Here is a 19,801-nt window from a genome sequence, read left to right on the forward strand (position 1 = left end):
TTTAATAATGTTTATTGACATTGTTGTTGCTTTTAAGCACTAGTTCGATGACATAATATAAACAGAGAACCAATCCACAAAATAAAGCTTAAACGTGATCAAATTTTATTACATCTCAACTCAGTTGACCAATTTTTTAACAGAAATGACAAGTTTGTAATATTTGAATAGTCAGCTGATCATTTTGTATTTTTAAAAGTAGGCGACTTAACAAAACATAGTTATATAGTCGGATTATTATTTTATAACTTTTAATAATCGATAAACTCAATAAAAATACCGCCCTATAATCAACGAACCATTTGTCTACTTCATCCTAATAATAATAATAATTTAATATATTGTTCTCCGTTATCAAGAGAATGCTTTGATTCCCCTCTTGCTTTCATGTCCAAATAACTTTTATCCTTGAGACCATTTTCTTTAAAAAGTAAGGCTTATAATCTTCAAAAATGAACAGAAATTGATTTCTTTTCCAAAACTATGTCTGTTATAAAGCAAAATTGCTATAATAATTGACGTCCAATTCAAATAAAAGGGAAAGAAAAAAGGAAATGAAAGTTTCTCCCTGCTTTATATCCAGATTCATATGTTGTTGGAATTTCACTCACAATTCAAAGTAAAGAAGATTGTGTCAAAGTTCGATCTGGGTTTGGAAAAGAAGATTCCGAGTTTTGAAAATCCATGAAATATGACACAGACAAGATGGAGCCGCCCCATCATGAAAGTGAAAAGAAAACATGTTATGAGAACAGTTTCTTCTTTATTTACAGAACTAAGAACATAGGGTGTGTTACGAGGAGCTTAAAAGCAACATTATTTGAAAGCATGTTCCGAGAAATTTTTCTTAATATATATAATTTATAGATATAACTATTCAAACCCGAAAAAATATATTCTAATTTGAAAGATTAAAACTTTGAAAAAAAAGGGGTAAACACCATGGATCTGAAATTTGAATGCATTAGATTCCCATCACCTACTTTATATTTCAAAACATGACAACTTGGGGGAAAAAACAAAAAGGGTAAAACTAGGGACTTCTTTAAATGGTTTTAGCGAAGCTTCAGTATTCATTACCATCTTATTACTCCATAATACACTGTAAGCACAAAGCTTCCTACTTTTTCTCTCTCACACAATAAGAAATGAAAAAAAACCCATTTCTTTGTATTGTTTGTTGTTTTACACCCATTTTGCCTCTTTGAAGCAGGCATGGTTGCAGCCTCATGGATGGAGCTTTAACCCACCGTGACCAAGTAGACTCTTCCCTGATCAAGCTTTGTTTACCTGTGCCAAAGCTAAAAGCCAGAAGCTTTTGGGTTTCAAAATCTGTTAAAAGCTTGTGCTACAAAGCTGTAGAGCCACATGGATGTTGCTTAAACGGATTAGATTCACTTGGTTTTGAAGAAAAGAAAGGTGAAATGGGGAGTTCGGTTGAGAAAAATGAAAGCTTTGGTGATAATGGGGTCCAAAAGGGTCGTGAAAGTAGTTCAAGCTCCGACCCTTTGACACCAGAAACAACAGTGCACGAGGAAGAACACAGTCACAGTAGTTCTGCGGAAGAGGATTTATATTCAACGCCTTCAATAGATTGGCATGTGCATGAAATTGCTGAAACAGAAGGCAACACTTGTAATGATTTTAGTGAAGATAGAAAGAAAACCCCCATGAATGACAGAATATTGGAGAAACAAAGTTCCACAATTTCAGGTACTTCGACCATCATTTTTCCTTTTGCTTGATTCATTTCACTGATGTGTCTGGTAATGGGGTTTGCAGAGATTGAGTTGATGAAGGAAAGATTTGCAAAATTGCTGCTTGGTGAAGATATGTCAGGTTCAGGAAATGGTGTTTGCACTGCCTTGGCTATTTCAAATGCCATCACCAATCTTTCTGGTATGTTGACAATTTCACTTGTTCTTACCTTTAATATAGTTTATATGGGTTTGATTTGTCCATGTTGGTTAATTTTTTCTGGTTTCTGTTGGTTAGTTGTTTTGACATTTGTTTTAATGGCTATTTCTCATTCACTGCCTTAACTATTCAGCCACCTTATTTGGGCAAATATGGAGGTTAGAACCAGTACCACATGAGAAGAAAGCAATGTGGCGAAGAGAGATGGAATGGTTTCTCTCCGTTAGCGATCACATTGTCGAGTTGATACCGACTTGGCACACGTTCCCGGGCGGAAGCAAGCGTGAGGTGAAGCTATGGTTTGAAAATGATGACCTAAGGGCAGTTTTGAAGGATTGTAGTTTAAAATGCCATGTCACTTGCTATGGTTTCAGGTCATGACTTGCAGGCCCCGATTGGATCTTTACGTTAACCTCCCGGCTTTGCGAAAATTAGACAAGATGCTTCTCGTAAGATTCACCGGCTTGTATTGCAATATGGAAATATGATTCTGTTGAAGAGCTTATTTTTAATGTAGCATTAGCATATGTGTTTTTTTTGCAGGAGATATTAGAAAGTTTTGTTGATGCAGAGTTCTGGTATGTTGACCAAGAGATTCTAGCTCAGCAGGCTGATGGATCAACCCCTTTCCGAAAAGCCCTTCAGCGTCAAGAGGAGAAATGGTGGCTTCCCGTGCCTCGAGTGCCACAGGGAGGCCTTGATGAAAATTCGAGGAAGGAGTTGCAGCATAAACGTGACTGTGCAAACCAGATCCTAAAAGCTGCCATGGCTATCAACAACATTACTCTAGCTGACATGGAAGTCCCCGAATCATATTTTGAATCTCTTCCTAAGGTAAAAAGATGGTAAATAAAGACTAGGAGTATAATGTACATATTCTACCAAGTTTGTTGGTTGTTAACTTTAGCTAGAATTTGTTTCAGAATGGCCGAGCGAGCTTAGGAGATCTTATTTATCGGTATATTTCATCCGATCTGTTTACGCCTGAATGTCTTCTTGATTGCCTTGATTTGTCCTCCGAGCATCAAACTATAGAAATCGCCAACCGAGTGGAGGCCTCGATATATCTGTGGCGCAGAAAAACCAATCCCAAACCTGTCAACACAGCTCGCTCTAGTTCAAAGTCGTCATGGGACATGGTCAAGGATCTGATGGTCGATGCTGAAAAGAGAGAAATACTTGCAGATCGAGCCGAGAGCCTACTTCTTTGCTTGAAGCAGCGGTTCCGGGTCTTCCCCAGACCACTTTAGATACGAGCAAGATTCAGTACAACAAGGTTTGTGTCACTGGTTCCCCTTTCAGATTTGTTTATAAGAGTGGTTTCGGTTACAAAAGTCATGCCAGTAACCAAGTATTGTGGTGTTATTTAGGATATCGGAAAATCCATTCTGGAAAGCTACTCGAGAGTATTGGAGAGCCTGGCATTTAACGTTGTGGCGCGCATTGATGATCTGCTTTATGTCCATGATTTGACCAAGCATTCGGATCAATTCTCTTCATCTGCCGGAGTCGGTGTAATTGGTCGGAAGAGTCTTTCGACTCCATACTAGGTGCCCTTCTCGAGCACTCCTTATAGAACTGCATTTACAGCACCAAACTTTTCACCAGCACATCTTGTTAGCCCTGCAAAGGGAGAAAGACAACAGCATGGGATCGGTGTGAAAAAGGTCTTGTTGACAGATTATCTTAGTATTGATTTAAGAGACAATAAGTACATTAATCCAAACGAAGAAACCAAATCAGAGGTTCAAGCATAGCTCGAGAAAAACAGGATCGTTTGAATGTCCAAGCGACACAATAAGCTCACTGAAACAGGAGCTTTTCCCGGAGAAAGAGCCCTGGGTTTGCACACCATGAACCACTTCCCCGAGACAGCAGTCTTTCACCTGGTTCCATTATTACTGTTTCTAAATATTTGCTAGAAATTGGAAGATGCTTGAGAACGACGAACAGTCGCCTTGTTATTTAAATGTATCATCCATGCATGTCTATAAACAACGAGTTGTCTGGTTCATGCTTCTCAGTACATTATTTGTTGTCCCGAAATTGTTCCTGGTTGAACATTATGCTGATTCCATGCAGAGAAAAGCCGTTAGGATATCGACAACTGATTCCGAAGATACGATTCGTTCGACAATGGTTAATGAAGTTAAAAAGAACGTTATGTAACATCAAAATCCTAATCAACTTTCACAAAATTCTGTGGCTGCAGAGTCTTTCTTTAACGACCATTTAAAGGCATTTGTGGTTTGCCCCCACCAACTGATAGACGAAGACTGCTTGAATCTGCAGGTCCCATTGTTTGATAGGGAACAACCATAACCTTAGCCTAAATATCTTTAGGTTCAGATAAGAAAATAGAAAGAACACAAATGAAAGATAAGTGTGGCAGCTGTGACCACACACAATCCATGTTTTGTTTTGTCAGTTCATGTAGGAAAGTGGTGCTTTCAGGTATCTCAAAAGGCAGTGTTCTTTTGATAATTTAAAGGCAAAATATGTCCACTCAGATTCACCTTTTATGAAAGTGTAACAATTAAGTTAAGTCCAAAGTTCCTCAATTTGGGTTTATTTTATGCTCTTTGGATTGTTAATTAAGGGACAAAAGAAGATAACACAAACATGGACATCATATGTTCAAAGCGCAAAGCTTTAAATTCATAAATCAAGGTCACTTACACAGGCTTCACTGAAATTAAACACGAAAATAAATGCAAAAATAAAAGACTTGACTCTCCTCATTCTTCACAGTGAAGAAGGGAGCTGAACTACTACACTTGCTCGGCCGGAGTAAGTAAATAACAACCGGCGGTCTGCAATGCTTGATTACTGTGGTCTACTTCCATATATGGCTAGAAACGGATTAAACTGCTGCCTGTGTCTTCCTATGTACCTGCCAAGGGTAAAGATGCAACTTTATCAGATAAAAACAACAGAAAAACGGCACGTGTCTCACCCGCATTTTCCGGGTGAGATATTTAATTGATCGACCGAACATAACGGAACATTAACGTAAATACGACAAGACCGTTATATAAGCACGTTGATCGACTGTTCAAAATACGACAAGACCGTTATATAAGCATGTTGATTATCTGTTCTAGTGAATCTGACTTAAGATACCTTGATAAGCATGTTGATTGGCATGAAAACACTCAGTAATAGAGAGATCCTGCACAGATAGGAAGAAGGAGAAAGATCAGCCTTCCAGCTAAAAAATGTTATATATGCTATAATTCCTCATAATATACACCATAATACCTAGCCACCAGTCTCCTCTGGTTGCATACTCCCTATCATCTTCTCCATCATCCTTGAACTAGAGTGTTACAAAAAACATGTTAGCAGATTTCGAATCAAAAGATTTAACATTTAAACTATTTGAAATCTGTATGCAAAAAGAATGCTCCAGATGTCCATCCTGTCTGTGGATAAGCTCATGCCTATAGGGCAATCTGATGTACTCACAAAAGAATCAATTCCAGAGCCACGGTAACCCTTAGGGATAGGGCATTCATCTGGGCCGCCGTAGAAGATCGACGAACTTAGACCACATGGGTTCACGCATTGCTGCGGATAAATCGATTCTGCTTCTTCGTCTGCTGCACTCTGGAATTCACCTTCATGTCCTTGAGAAGGATTACCTGACAAGTCAAGTCGATTAATTTCTAAAGAGCAAGCAAAAGTCATAGTTTTGCACAAAATCTCTAATGTACTTAGAACACTGGCCTTGTTTTGCTCTAATGTACAAAGCCAATAGTGTTAAACCAAATATCAGTCTTCAGCAAAATCCTGTCTTAAGTAGTATAAAATGTAGATATCCTGTAAAAGCATAAACTGAGGCACAAACCAGAGTCTTCAGGCTTTGTTTTCAGGGGCTCATTTGGGGAATCCTGCCTTTTGGTCACCAGATACTGTCCTCTATGCACCTAAACCAACAACAGGCATGGTTAATCAATCGAGACAAAAAGAAAGAGGCACAAACAGACAATTGGACTTAAAAGAGAACTTGCATGCCATGCAGATGCTAACATATGAGACGACACAAGCAAAAACAATACAAAAAAGAACCAATAGCAACAAACAAGGCCCTCAACAAAATTTCCCATTCATGAAAAGGAAAAATCTTTAAAAACAACACCTTTTGATACAGTATCAAAAAACCAGATTTGAAAGAAGAAATGTTTTGATCTTTGAAACTCCATGCGACATAAACCAAAAACCCCATTAACAAAACCATTGAATACCAAAGAAAAAAGATGCAACTTTTTAACATGATGAAAAAAAAAACCTTGCGGGGAGGAGGAAATATAGACTCTAGAATGTTTGAAGTGGACGGAGGTGACACTTTTGGGGCTAAGAGTTCAGCAAAGGGAGAAACAGAAGAAGAGGACTTGGTTCCTTTGCCTTGTTCCATGTCTCTCAGTAAAATTAGACTGCCCTTATGAAGTTACAATGAACTCTAAGTGAGATCTCTATATATAGAGAGAGATATGTGCTTGAAACAAAGCTCCCCAAGGAAAGAAATGAATAATTGAAAACAGAGACACGTGAAGATTGCGTTTTCTTAGTAGGGTTTTGTTTGTTTTGAGAGAAAATGAAACCGTCCATCCCTCTCTTTACCCATATATGGAAACCAAATAAACTGAAATAAATTTTCTGCGCTGGAATTAAAAAAGGAAATAAAAGTTTTTCCCATGTGGACCAACAATTGTTTACCTTGAAATCGTGTGTTTCCGTTTCTGTTTTCTGCATTGTGTTGACGGGCTGAACAGCTAGCTTTCTGCTAGTCATAAGTGTTTGAGTGGGCCCAGGATCCAAGTTCCAATCTTTTATTGCCACGACTCCCCCCGGACCACGATTCATGGTTAATTGAAATGATCGCAAGCCATGACGAAATAATATTGTAATACAAGACGCAACGCGTTCATGAACTCTTTAGGCTGGCATTGCGGTCTCCATCCTATCAGCACAAAGATCAGTATGGGGTCATGGATGCTAGGTAGATTCTCGGATCCACCTTTACGAGATCAACAAGGAATAAGATCAATAAAATGTTGCCTAAGATCAAGTGTAGTCGAAATATAGTATTAAATTACGATTACAATTTCTGTTTTGAATATAACGTCGTAAAGTGATTTTTTTAGTCGAAACCTGTTATATTTCTAAATTACGGGTGTAATTATGATGTCGTGATATCGTTAAAATTCGTTACAATAACAAACTCAACATAAATTCCAACGAGTTAGGAAAAATTATGAGTAAATTTCCAAACCTGCAATTTAAATTTCCGTTGACAAGAACAACTCCAAATGTGATTAAACATTGCCATGTCTGTAGGATCAATTTCTTCCCCTTTAATTAACATCCGATACCCACTTCTCACACTATAACACCATGGCTTTTCACCACAGCACACTCAACAATCCGCTTGATCGAAACTAGTTAGAAAGAATTTTTAAGATAGCTTTCGCCTCCTCCTCATTAAACACCTGATTTTAAAGATAGCTTAATTCTTGTAAATATTAGTGGTTCTATCTTAGCCATTGAAAAAATATGAATTTGTAAATATTATTTCTTTGTCCTGTAAAAATAAAGAACAAATGAGTGAATTTGTTGAAAAATCCTATGTGAGGAGCTTAGGTAGTGGATATAGACTTGGTTGAGAAGTCGAACCACTATAAATTTTTGTGCATCAATTTTCTCATCCTTAAATCTCCTTAATCCCTAAATTTTTCTGAAATCCACTTCAACCCCTCTTGGAAAATATTATTCAGTTGATCAATTTAAGCTTCATAAATTCTAACAATTGATATCATAGCTTGACTCATTAGAAGGTCTAACAACCTTGAGACGATCCTTGAAAAAGCTCTATCCATTTCCAACACAACCGAGAAGATGGCTTCCACCACCGGCTCGTTCTATATGGAAGACTCTCAACCAATCGACAAGCCTCTATACTTTAATGGAGCCAACTACCATCATTGGAAGAAATTAATGAAGTTATTCATCTAATCCAATAATCTTGATACATGAGAGATGATCGAGAACGGCTACTCTTCTCCAAAGAGGAAGACGAAGGAGTGGAGTGCCCAAGAACAGAAGAAAACTCAACAAAATGCTAAGGCCATGCACATGTTGTTTTGTGCATTTGGTCCTAAAGTCTATGAAGGAGTTTCTTCTTGTTCAAATGCCAAGGAGCTTTGGAATAAGCTCGAGGAACTTCATGGTGACAAGAAAGAAGAATCACCAAAGTTAGTGTGCTTAATGGCTCTTGAAGAGCCCGATGTATCTTCTAACTCTAGTGAATCTAATTCATATTCTTTTGATGAGTTACAAGATGCATATGATGAATTATTTTTAGAGTTTGAGATTTTAAAACTTAAAGTTGAAAACGATTTTCTTTTGAAAGCAAAATTGGACTTTGAAAAATGATTTAGAGCTTTCAAAAGTAAAAATTGAAAATTTTGAAAAACAATATTTTGATTTAAAAGTTAAGCTTGAATGTTTAACAAAAGAAAAGGAAACAATTTTAAATAATTCATCTAATTCACATTGTCATTATCATGGTCATTTGGAATATACTTGTCCTTTAAAGAAAGGAAAATATTTTAAAATTAAACAAATATGGGTTCCAAAAGGAACAAGGGGTATTGAAACTAATGTTCAAGGATCCAAAGCAATTTGGATACCAAAATCCAATTAAATGACTTCAATTGCTCTAGCCACAGTTGAAAAGGAATGAGTAACCTCTAAACTTAATGTTTTTTGTTTTGATTAATTGGTTGCCTATTTGTTGTATACATGCATGAATTTTGATTTTAAATAATTTTATGTTTTCTATCTCATGTATGTTAAAAAGAATTGTGATGAACATTTTCTAAAGTTTTAATGATTTTTCATAAATGTTTATTAATCATAATGAATTTTGGTCAAAATTGGTTTTAATGTTTTGTTTTTACAAATTTTAATTTTTGACCTTAACTTAAATGTTTATGCATGTGATTTATTGCAAATGATATCTCTCCAACAATTGATATCAATTGTTCAAATGCATAACATTTTTGGATAGTTTTATGCACATGCACTTAAATACAACAATTGGCATTGCATAAAATATATTTGACTTGGATATATTGAATTTCATGTGCTACTAACTTGTTTGTTCATCTTTGTTGAAATTCAATTTTTTAAGTGTCAAACTTTTAAAGTCAAATTTTTGTTTGGAATATTTTTGTTGAGAGAGAGCTTTGATTTTTCAAATGATTTTAATGTTAAAATTACCCCTTACTCTTCACAGCTACTTTTGAACTTTAAAATTGAATTATTTTTTATATAACAAAAAAAAGGGAGAAATATAGGTTTGAAAAATTCAAATTCTCAATGAAAAAAATGGGAGCTTTAATATTTTCCAAATATTTCTCTTTTTCATGAAATATTTTACTAAGTGAAAATTTTGTCAAAAACAATTTTTCAAATGTTTTGTTATATAAAAAAAAGAGATTGTTGAACCATGTTTTATAATATTTTGATATAACAAATTAAAGCAAAATGTTTTTGGACTTGATTGAATTTGTTCAAAGTTTTTCAAAACTAATTCAAAGTTCATTAAACTAGAATTTGAGCACAAAATGCTTTTTCTGGCTACGTAGTACCGATATTGTTCTTATAGTATCGATACTATATGAACAATACCAATATTATTCATGTTGTATCGATACCAAAGGTAAGAGAAGTATCAATACTCTCTAGGTAATACCGATACTGCCTGTTGTTTTCAAAATGCTCAAATGACATAATGCAAAATAAGTATCGATACCCAAAGGGGTACCAATACTATTTTACATAGTAGTATCGATACTATGAAGCATATTATCGATACTGGTCAAACCCAACGATCTTTAACGGCTAGTTTATTTAAATATTAAAAAGGTAATACCGATACTCATCAAAGGAGTATTGATACTCCTTGTACTGAGCAGTTTTATTTTGCAGAAAATTAATCCCCAACGGCTCCAAAACATCCCAAAAGACTAGAAACGACCACAAACTCATTTTAACATATAAAAGAAAGTTGAGGACACTTGAAGAAGGTTACCAACACCTATCCAAGCAATCAAACACAAGAGAAGAGTCTTTCACTCTTATTTTCCATTCTCTTGTAAATATTAGTTTTTAGTGAGTGAGTTTAATTCTTGTAAACACCTAATTATTTGAGGTTTTCTTATTTACACATTTATTCCTTGTAAAAGGGGAGTAGTTCTATCTTAGCCATTGAAAAGATAAGTATTTGTAAAGGTTATCTATTTCTCCTGTAAAAAGAAAGAACAAATTAGTAATTTGTTGAAAATCCCAAGTGAGGAGTTTAGGTAGTGGATGCAGACTTGGTTAAGTAGTCGAACCATTATAAATCCTTTTGCATCAATTTTCTCATCCTTAAATCTCCTTAATCCCTAATTTTTCTCAAATCCTCTTCAACCCCTCTAGGAAAATATTATTCGGTTGATCAGTTTGAACTTCATAAATCCCAACATCCTTGTTGTAATCCTCATCGGGAACAAAAGTCTCTTCAGAGGTGAGATGTTGAATTTCTAAGATATTCCACGACATATCATCGTCGATATACTTGGCTACCTCTTCATTTCTGATTGGATTGTCCATTATACGATATATATTCTTCAAAGGTTCCTTTCCAACCCACCAATCCTGCCAGAATTTTGCTTGAAGGCCCGATTGAATTTGTCATTTACATAATTTTCTTATCAATTTTCTAGTGCCTAGCAGGCCCCTCCAAGTGGAAGAGCTATTTCCTCTTGTTTCCGCCTCCAGAAACTTCTTTTTCTTAAGGTATTTCCCTACAAACACTTTGTACCATAGGCTCTCTTGTCTGGTGAGTAGTTTCCAACTATTATTTGCCATAAGAGCAATATTCATGGATCTTGTTTTGCGTAGACCTAAACCTCCTAGCTGTTTGGATCGAAAAACTTTTTCCCAGCTAACCAAATGATTGTGGGTGTACTATGTGCCTCCTCCCTACAAAAAATTACAATTTAATCTATCCAGCTTCTTACAGACAAATATTGGGATCATGGTTGTTTACATCGTATGAATTGGAATTGCAGTTGAGACAGATTGGATGAGTGTTCTTTTTCCTGCCATGGATAATCCTTTCTAGCCCGCTAGTTTTCTCATGAATTTATCAATGAGAGGAGCATAAGTACCTAAATTAACCCTTTTTATGGATTATTAGAACTCCCAAATAGGTTTTTAAATCATCCGTAAGGGGAATACCACACAAACCACCTAAGTACTGAGCCATATTCGAGTTAATATTTGGGGAGATAAAATTTTTTGACTTAAGTAAATTTACCTCAACGCCAGTTGTTCGACTGAACTCTTTTAGACAATTTTGTATGTTGTACATCTGATCCGTGTTAGCTTCTGCAAATAGTAGGAGATTGTCAGCAAAAAAACAAGTGACTTAACATAAGTCTTCCTCTTGAGTTCTTAAAAGGTTTCCATATACCCCTCTCTTATTTCTCAATGATCATGTGAGAAAGCCATTCCATGACCAGAATAAACAAGTACGACAAAAGCGGATCACCCTATTAGAGGCCCTATTTAGGTTTCAAGCTCTCGATAATTTCCCCGTTCCACAACGGCTCGATTGTGCTTGACATGATGCAAAAAATAATGATATTTATCAACTTTTCAGGAAAGTTAAAATCATGAAGGGTTTTTTTAAGGAACTCCCAACTAACGTTATCATAGGCCTTTTGTAGATCTATTTTTTGTGATGACCGCACCCTTTCGTCCTTTGAGATTCATCATGGATTGAACCACCTCTTGAACAATCAAAATATTATCTGAGGTGCTTATTCCTTTAAGGAAGTTGTTCTGGTAGGGGTTGATCAACCTTTGAAAAAGAGGACACAACTGATGAACAATGATCTTGGAAAAGATTTTATAAGACATGTTCAGTAAACTAATCAGACAAAATTGTGTAATTTTGTCGGCTATAGTAGTCTTCGATATAAGTACAAAAAAAGTTTTTAAAATTTTTGTCTCCATCCTCCCTGAATCCATTGTCATATTAATAAAATCACGTAAGGTGTTCTTTACAATGTCCCAATTATGCTTATAAAAGATGGGTTGAATGTCATCCGGACCCGGAGCTTTCAATTCCTTCATGGATAACAAGGCGTCTCTAACTTCCTCCATTGTGAAGTGATTCGTTCACTCGGTATTCTCTTCCTCATTCAATCTGGGCATGAATCTGTCATAATCCATAGTAAGCTACACATACTCTTTTCCAGCGAACATGTCTTTATAATAATTACAGATGTGGTGGCAAAGGGTTTGCTTCTCCGTAATCCAGTCGTTACCAATGAATAAACTAACTATTTTGTTATGTTTACACCTCACCATTGTGGTAAGATGAAAAAAATTTGTGTTTCTTTCGCCTTTCAAAATCTAGTGCATTCTAGACTTCTGAAACCAAAGAATTTCCTCCTGTGTCAACACTTATTGATAATCATCATCAAGGGCTATTTTCAGTTCTTGAAGGTATGTTGAGTAAAAGTAATGTGACGATCTTTGGATACCTTGAAGTCATTTAATCAAGGTTTTCTTGCGTTTAAAGATGTTCTCAAAAGTTTTATCCTTCAATTTTATGATAGTATTCTTTGTTTCTTCCACCGCATCGACAAGAGACTTTTTCTTTTTATCCCCGACTAAACTAAAACCGTATTAAACTCTTCATGAGTAAGCCAAGATGCTTCAAATCTAAATGGACGTTTTTCTTTGTCAATTGGAATACCCAAATTTATGTTTACTAGAATCGGTTTGTGAAGCACCGTTATTGCAAGATTTTAGCATCCTTTTCCTAGGTACAATATTCAGGGAATATAATGGTCATATGTATTCGTAAGACACTTGTTTTGTATTTGGTTTGTAAACTCTTTTATTATTTTGAGATTTATTTTGTTAACTATGTAAATGAAACCCTAATTTCTAAATAGTAATAATAACAAAAATATCCTCAACCGTTTGCATAAATGGTCACTTTGTCCCCTATTTTTTTGAAGCATTTTATCCTCAATGTTTTAATTTTTGATAAAGACAAACATTGTTGGATAAAAATTGTTAGTTGACTAACAATCAACCCATATTAATGATATGATATTTTTACATGTGTCTAATTGATGACATGATATATATCACGTAACCAAAAGTGATGATATGATATATGTCACATCATCCAAAGTGATGACATGACATGTGTCACGTCAATGAAAGTATCGATGTGACATGTGTCACGTAACAAAAAAAATGATGATATGACATATATTACGTCAATAATTGGACACATGTGAAAATATCACATCAGCAAATGTTAAAAAATAATAAATTAATTGATTAGAATTGATTTTTTTATAATAAGCCGTGTCACTTGGTGAATGCACTTATTAATAATAAGTTATGTCATATGGTGAATAGACTTATTTTCTAGTTTAAAGTTGTATCTATTCAATTATACCTATTAGTTTTTCAACAAATCTCTTCATTAAACGGTCTTAACTCTTCATCAAAAGGTCATAACCTTTTGATTAATTTTTCTCCTATAGTTAAGGCAAAAATCTTAGAGACTCATAACACAAGTTACAACATGTAAGTTTAGAACTTTGGAATAAGAAAACACTTAGAAAATTCCTTCCAAATTCGTTTTTTCAAGTGATAGAGAAAAATAAGATTGTGTTCGATTGATCACTACGATTGTATTTCCTTTTGTGATCATTTGTTGTTGTATCTTTGGAGACCAACATTCAACGTTACTCAAAGCACCAAGGAGAGGACGAATCTATCTTAAGGAAATTGTTCATATATACCTTAACAAAACTTCCTCTTCTGTTTTCTGACTTCGCTCATCTGATTTCATGTCAAAATACGAGTAAACAATTTCATATATTTACTTTAGTTCTTTATTTATTTTTGCTTCATTTGATTCAATAATAATATATTATTATTATTATTATTTTATCTCGGATTAACATTTTGTCTAACAAAAACATGGGTTGAACGTCAATCCACTAATAATTTTCATCTAACAGGGTCTACTTTGACTAAAAATTGAAATATTAGGGAACAAAAAGCTCCAAAAACGAATAAGGCACAAAGTGCCCATTTGTGCAAATTATTTAGACTAATTTATCGTTATGCCTTCTAAATATGTTAATGTTGTATTGCCTCTATGGTTTAAAGTTATTATGATTTCATATTCTGATAGTAAACATAAAAAATTTCAAGTAGTAACCGCTTCAGTGATCCAATGTAGCACACTAAATCCGATACTAGTTTAAGATGTTACAAATTTAAAATTAAATAAATTAAAATTGATTCTTATTTTTGAAAAAAAAATCTTAAAATCTTGTTAATTTTATAATAACCTACTAGTTTTAAAATTAATCAAATTATACCTTGCCTCCTAATATTTTAGAATCAGACATTTTTATAATATAACTTAATTTCATACCATTTTTTAATGTATATCATCTTTAAGTTTTTTTTTTTCAATGTATGATATTATTTTTATCCCTCATATTAGTAATTTTAGAAGTATTAATTTTTAAAAAGAAAACTATTAAGTAGATTGAATGGTAGATAGAAATGTATTAAAAACTTGAGGTGTAAATATGACCTAACCAATGTCCATTGACCGCCCCATTTATGACCTTATCCTGTAGCCCTGTTGGACCAACCCCACCTCAGCCGGTGGGTCTTATTTATGAAAAAACTAACACAACCACCTCTCATTCTCTTTTTAATATATATATATATATACACATATATACATGGATGGATATAGGCTGGAGCATGTGACGGTCACCCTATAAAAATTTAAAATTATTATATATTTTAATTTTTTTTATATTTTTTATTAAAAATATATTTTTAACCCTCTAAGTTTTATAAATTCAAATTTGTCTCATCTAACTAAAAATATCACGTCTATCCAATATATGAAATGAAGAAAACTAGGGAAGTTCTACTGTACGATAATCTTAGTATACAACTAGAAAAGACATTACAGAAAATTTTATTATTTTTTTAATATTTTTGGTAAAAAATTATCTAAAAAATTATTATTTATACCGGATATGTTATTATTGGACGCTTTAACGGGTTTGATAATATATCTGGTAAAACGCTACCTAAAACATTATTTTTTCTACCCGATATATTATTAAAACTGGTAAAGCACCCAATAATATTATTTCCGGTATACATAATAATATTTTAAGTAATTTTTTTACTAAAAATATTAAAAAATAATAATAATTTTAATAACATATTTCCTTCATCGTATATTAAACTGTCGCACGTTAAACTTCCGATAAAATTATATATATTAAATAGAGTCAGGTAGTTTAGTCCAAAAGCTGTGGTCCCCTTCGGTTATGATTTGACGGGAGAGAGATTGATTTTATCCAATTTCATATTGGATGGTCTCATTATTCCCATTTGGACTTTGGAACCAATCATAGAATTTGATGAATATGGCTTTCCCACTTAATAATATTTACTCATAATTCCACTTGTCGACAACCCGCAGGCTGGCACATACACTTCAAAGTGACTTCAGGTTGCCACTGTGGGTCGCCGCATGCTCTACGTGTGTCCAATTTTAAGTGTCATTTTTATTTGATATTTTTTAATAGTTTATAATGATTATAATATATTATCTGTTCATAATCTTTTAATTTATTGACAATGTATATATACATCCTGCAGACATAGCAACTACTTGAACTTAGATCTTTCAGAGAAAATAATATTCTCTTTCACCACTAAGATCATTGACCTTTGTTAAAATGGAATATTATTCTCTCTTGAAGTTTCAGGTTCGAGCAGTTGTGTAAACAGAATATGTGTACGTTGTTGATATACTAAAAAAATTCTGACCATACACTAACTTATAATCACCCAAAATAATAAAAATATATATTTAATACCATGCGTATTGTTTAAAATTTGGGGTAAATTGTGCATGATTTATCAATATTGGTCCGTTTTAGTATTTAAACTTTTTAAAAAACATACCTAAAGTTTAGTTTTTGTTTCATTTTAGTACCCCTGTCGTTAAAAACTTTAGTTTTTTGTTTTATATTAGTATCTCGTTCAAAATTTAATGTTAAGTTTTAAAAAAAGTATAAAATTATGTACTAAAATGGATCAAAACTGATAGTTTAGGTATAAAATGCATTAAGTTTTTAATGGCGGATACTAAAATGAAATGAAAACTAAATGCTATGTATGGTTTAAAAAAAATGAAAGTTTAGATACTAAAATGAAAAAAACTGATAGTTTAGTTACTAAATGAGTAGTTTACCCTAAATTTTATAATTTTATAAAATTATATAAAATTTTATTTACATTATTGGTGTGTTAAAAAATTACTATAATTGAAAATCAATTATTTTTTAAATAGTTCAAGTAATTATGAGGGTGATATTTATTCAAAAAAATTCAACTAATTGGTAACACATACCCAACAAACACAACTGTATGCAAGACCGAAACTAGAAATTTATTATAGCGGGGGCTGATTTTTTTATTTTTCATAAATACAATTTCTTTTAATTGTAGCGGGAGTTTGATAAATTTTTTTATTTTTTAATATATATTTTTCTATATTTATTAATAATTAAAAATATAATTGGCAGGGGTCAAGGGAAGACTTCCCTTGCCCCCTGTTTTCGCCTATGACGGTTCAGATTTAATTTTTTTTTATCAAAATTAACATTTCATTTTATTACTGAGTCTATATGATGAGATCAAATTCAATTAAAATTTGAAGATAATTACAAAAGAAAAGAAAAGGCAGTGTTTTGAGGAAAATCAAATGTCGTGTAGATGATGAATAGGATTAAGGTTAGATTAAAAGTATTTGATAAAATTAATGAAAGGTGAAACCGAGTGATATGGATAAAAGGCGAGAGAGCTACGCAAAAGTAAGGCATTGGATGGTCGGTGAAGAATCATAAAACGGCAAAACTAAAATGGGTAAGATTGAAAGAGCCGAAAACAGTGAACACGTTAATAACATGATAGCGATGCATACCGATGAACGAATGATTTTATATTAGAAGAACGAATTTAAATCTTTAAAATTTTAAAAGTACGAACTTAAAATTTATAAAATTTCAAAGGATAAAATAGATTTTTAATAAAAAAATATATAAAAAAAATTAAATTATAAGATAATTTTAAATTTTCATCCGCTCCGTTCGATCCATCCTTGGTGATGTCCGGTGCTAGTGTGGACCCAGCCCAGGGTGCTGAAACGAGACTCTTGCACGTGCTGCGGTTACAATTCCAGGTTTATTTTAGCCTCGATTTTCTATATTTGAACGGAAGGTCCACTTCAGTTTAGGTTTGAACAAGAAAAAATATATTAAATTTACAAAGAGGTTTGAATTAAAAAATTAAATTTTATTTAAAATATAGGTGAGATTGAAGTTTAGCGTTTAGTTTAGTATCATTTTAAAAAAATTGAGGTATACAAATGCTTTTTAGAATATTGGGTTTGAGATTTAGGGTACGTTTGGTTCACAGAATGTAATATTACTAGTGGGAATAAAAGATTACCAGGGAATAGGATTACTGAGAATGTTGTATTTTGTGTTTGGTTGGTTTAGCAGGAATGTAAGATTACCATGTTGGCTAAAAGAATAAAAGATTATTGGAATATATATTTGACTAAATTGTCCTTATTATATATTTGTTTTTTAACAAGTTGGAAAATATTTATATATTTTATTTAAAAAAATTAATTTCATAAAATTTATATAATTTTTTTACAAAATTGAAAATATAAAAAGGTTTAATGAAAGGTTAAGATTTTATTTTAACCCCCTGAACTTCATATAAAATTTTAATTACAGTTTTCTTTTGTAAATCTAAAATAGTTTAAGGATAAATTTATAGTTTAACCTTCATAGAATTTTTATTATTCAATGACAGAATAAGGATATTATACATAATTTATACATGTAACATATAGACACAAAGATAATTTAATCATATTCATATAGTTGAATTAACAAAGTCAATATATTTTTAATTTCATATACATATTAATCTTCACTAAAGATGTTATACATTTTTATATCACACATGTATTCATATTAAGCATGATTTCATTATCATATAGTCATATTATCAACACTTATACAAAGTATTCTTATTTTCTTATTGAATTAATTGAGATTTACAAATTTTGTATCTAAATATAATTAGAAAATATTGTAATTTATTTATATAAATACATATATTTAAGAAATATATGTTATTATATTAACTATTAACTAAAGTAAAATTCTATTAAAATAATATTAAATAAGAATATAATATTATATTTATGAAAATAAATAATAAATATTTTTTAAATTAATCATTTGTATCCGATCTATTGACCGATTAATTCAGATCGAGTTTTACAGAGACCCATTATGGGGTGACCCTCCCAACTCAATTTGCCCTGTTCACAAATGTCAGTATTCAAACTACTGACCTTACTTAAGGAATCTAGTACAGTATCCCTCTAAACCAATTGATTGTTGATATCTTCTAAATATTTTAATAATTAATATATTTACTAGAATAATACTAAAATATTATTATTATATTATTATTAAATACATAAAATAATAATATTTATTATAATAATAATGTTATTTTACGAAAATAATAAAATTATAATAATTATATTAATAATATATTATATATTATTAAAATAAAAATATAATATCATATATAATTATAATATAATTGAGTATATATTATTATATAATATTAAAAATATAATATTATTAAATTTATTAATAAATAAATGAATATTTTAGTAAATTTTTTTATTAAAATTATATAAAATATTATATTAATATTAAATATATAGAATAATATTATTTTATGTGTTTATGTTTTGAAATGAAAAGTTGATTTTTTTAAAGAAATCAAAAGATAAACTATTTTATAAGAAAATTTAATAGACTAAAAAAATAAATTACATTAAAAATATTAGTTACCTCAATCGAATACCAAATATATATATATATATATATATATATATATATATTTCCTAATTTATTTTCATACTATCAAACGTACCCAAAATTAAAATTGAAACTAGTCGAACGAAACCGAAGACCCAAGTAAGGTCGGTTCAATCTTACAAGACATGGCCCAACACACGAAGGTCTCCAGTTTTCTCCATATTTAGTGGGGGTGGACAATCCAAAATATGCTTAAGCCCTAAAGCGTCACAGTTTGGGTCTTACTGGGCTTGAACCCACAACTGGAGGTCTATGCCTGCGGAAACAGTCCTTTTCTTGGGAATGATTCAAAACCAGAGTCCTCGTTTTTGTTACGGGTCAAAAAGTGATTATACGACTGTTTTGAAAACTCTCAATTATTCGAGAATAAATGCTCAAACACTTCTTCATAAGTCATGCTCGAACTTAAACCACTAAGAAAAATAATTTATTCCTTAATCACTGTGGGGGTGGTTCCTTAAAACTCTCAATTATTCGAGAACAAGACGTAAAGCAAGACGTAAAGCACGAATAATCATTCGCTCCTTCCATAAATACCCCAACCGTCCGTCGCTCTCCCTTAATTATCACCTACTCATCCTCTATAAATACCACCTCATATAACTCTCAAACCACACAAAAAACACTTTCTTTCTTATTTTTATCATTCATTCTAACAAGCATCAAGTGAGTTCTGTTATTATTTTTAGAAGGTAAAATTATTTTTATTATATTATAATCATTAAATAATTTATTATTTTGTTATATTTCACTGTGATAATTTTTTTATG

General features: G+C 32.2%; 1 protein-coding gene and 1 pseudogene across 1 annotated transcript; one reads left to right on the top strand and one right to left on the bottom strand.

Annotated features, from left to right (window-relative positions):
• The first annotated feature begins 1,103 nt into the window (after positions 1–1,103).
• On the top strand, positions 1,104–3,910 carry LOC120142974 (annotated as a pseudogene).
• Positions 3,911–4,578: 668 nt separating this feature from the next.
• On the bottom strand, positions 4,579–6,353 carry LOC120142976. Its single transcript, XM_039157407.1, has 6 exons — positions 6,209–6,353; positions 5,768–5,846; positions 5,386–5,561; positions 5,179–5,236; positions 5,041–5,089; positions 4,579–4,810 (listed from the first exon to the last, which is right to left on the bottom strand). Exons 1-5 carry the CDS (start codon positions 6,332–6,334, stop codon positions 5,073–5,075), a joined length of 456 nt encoding a protein of 151 aa, XP_039013338.1. The 5' UTR covers positions 6,335–6,353; the 3' UTR covers positions 4,579–4,810; positions 5,041–5,072.
• Positions 6,354–19,801: the final 13,448 nt, after the last annotated feature.

Source organism: Hibiscus syriacus, unplaced genomic scaffold, assembly GCF_006381635.1.
Source record: "Hibiscus syriacus cultivar Baekdansim isolate YM2019G1 unplaced genomic scaffold, ASM638163v2 tig00110833_pilon, whole genome shotgun sequence".
Taxonomy (NCBI): Eukaryota; Viridiplantae; Streptophyta; class Magnoliopsida; order Malvales; family Malvaceae; genus Hibiscus; species Hibiscus syriacus.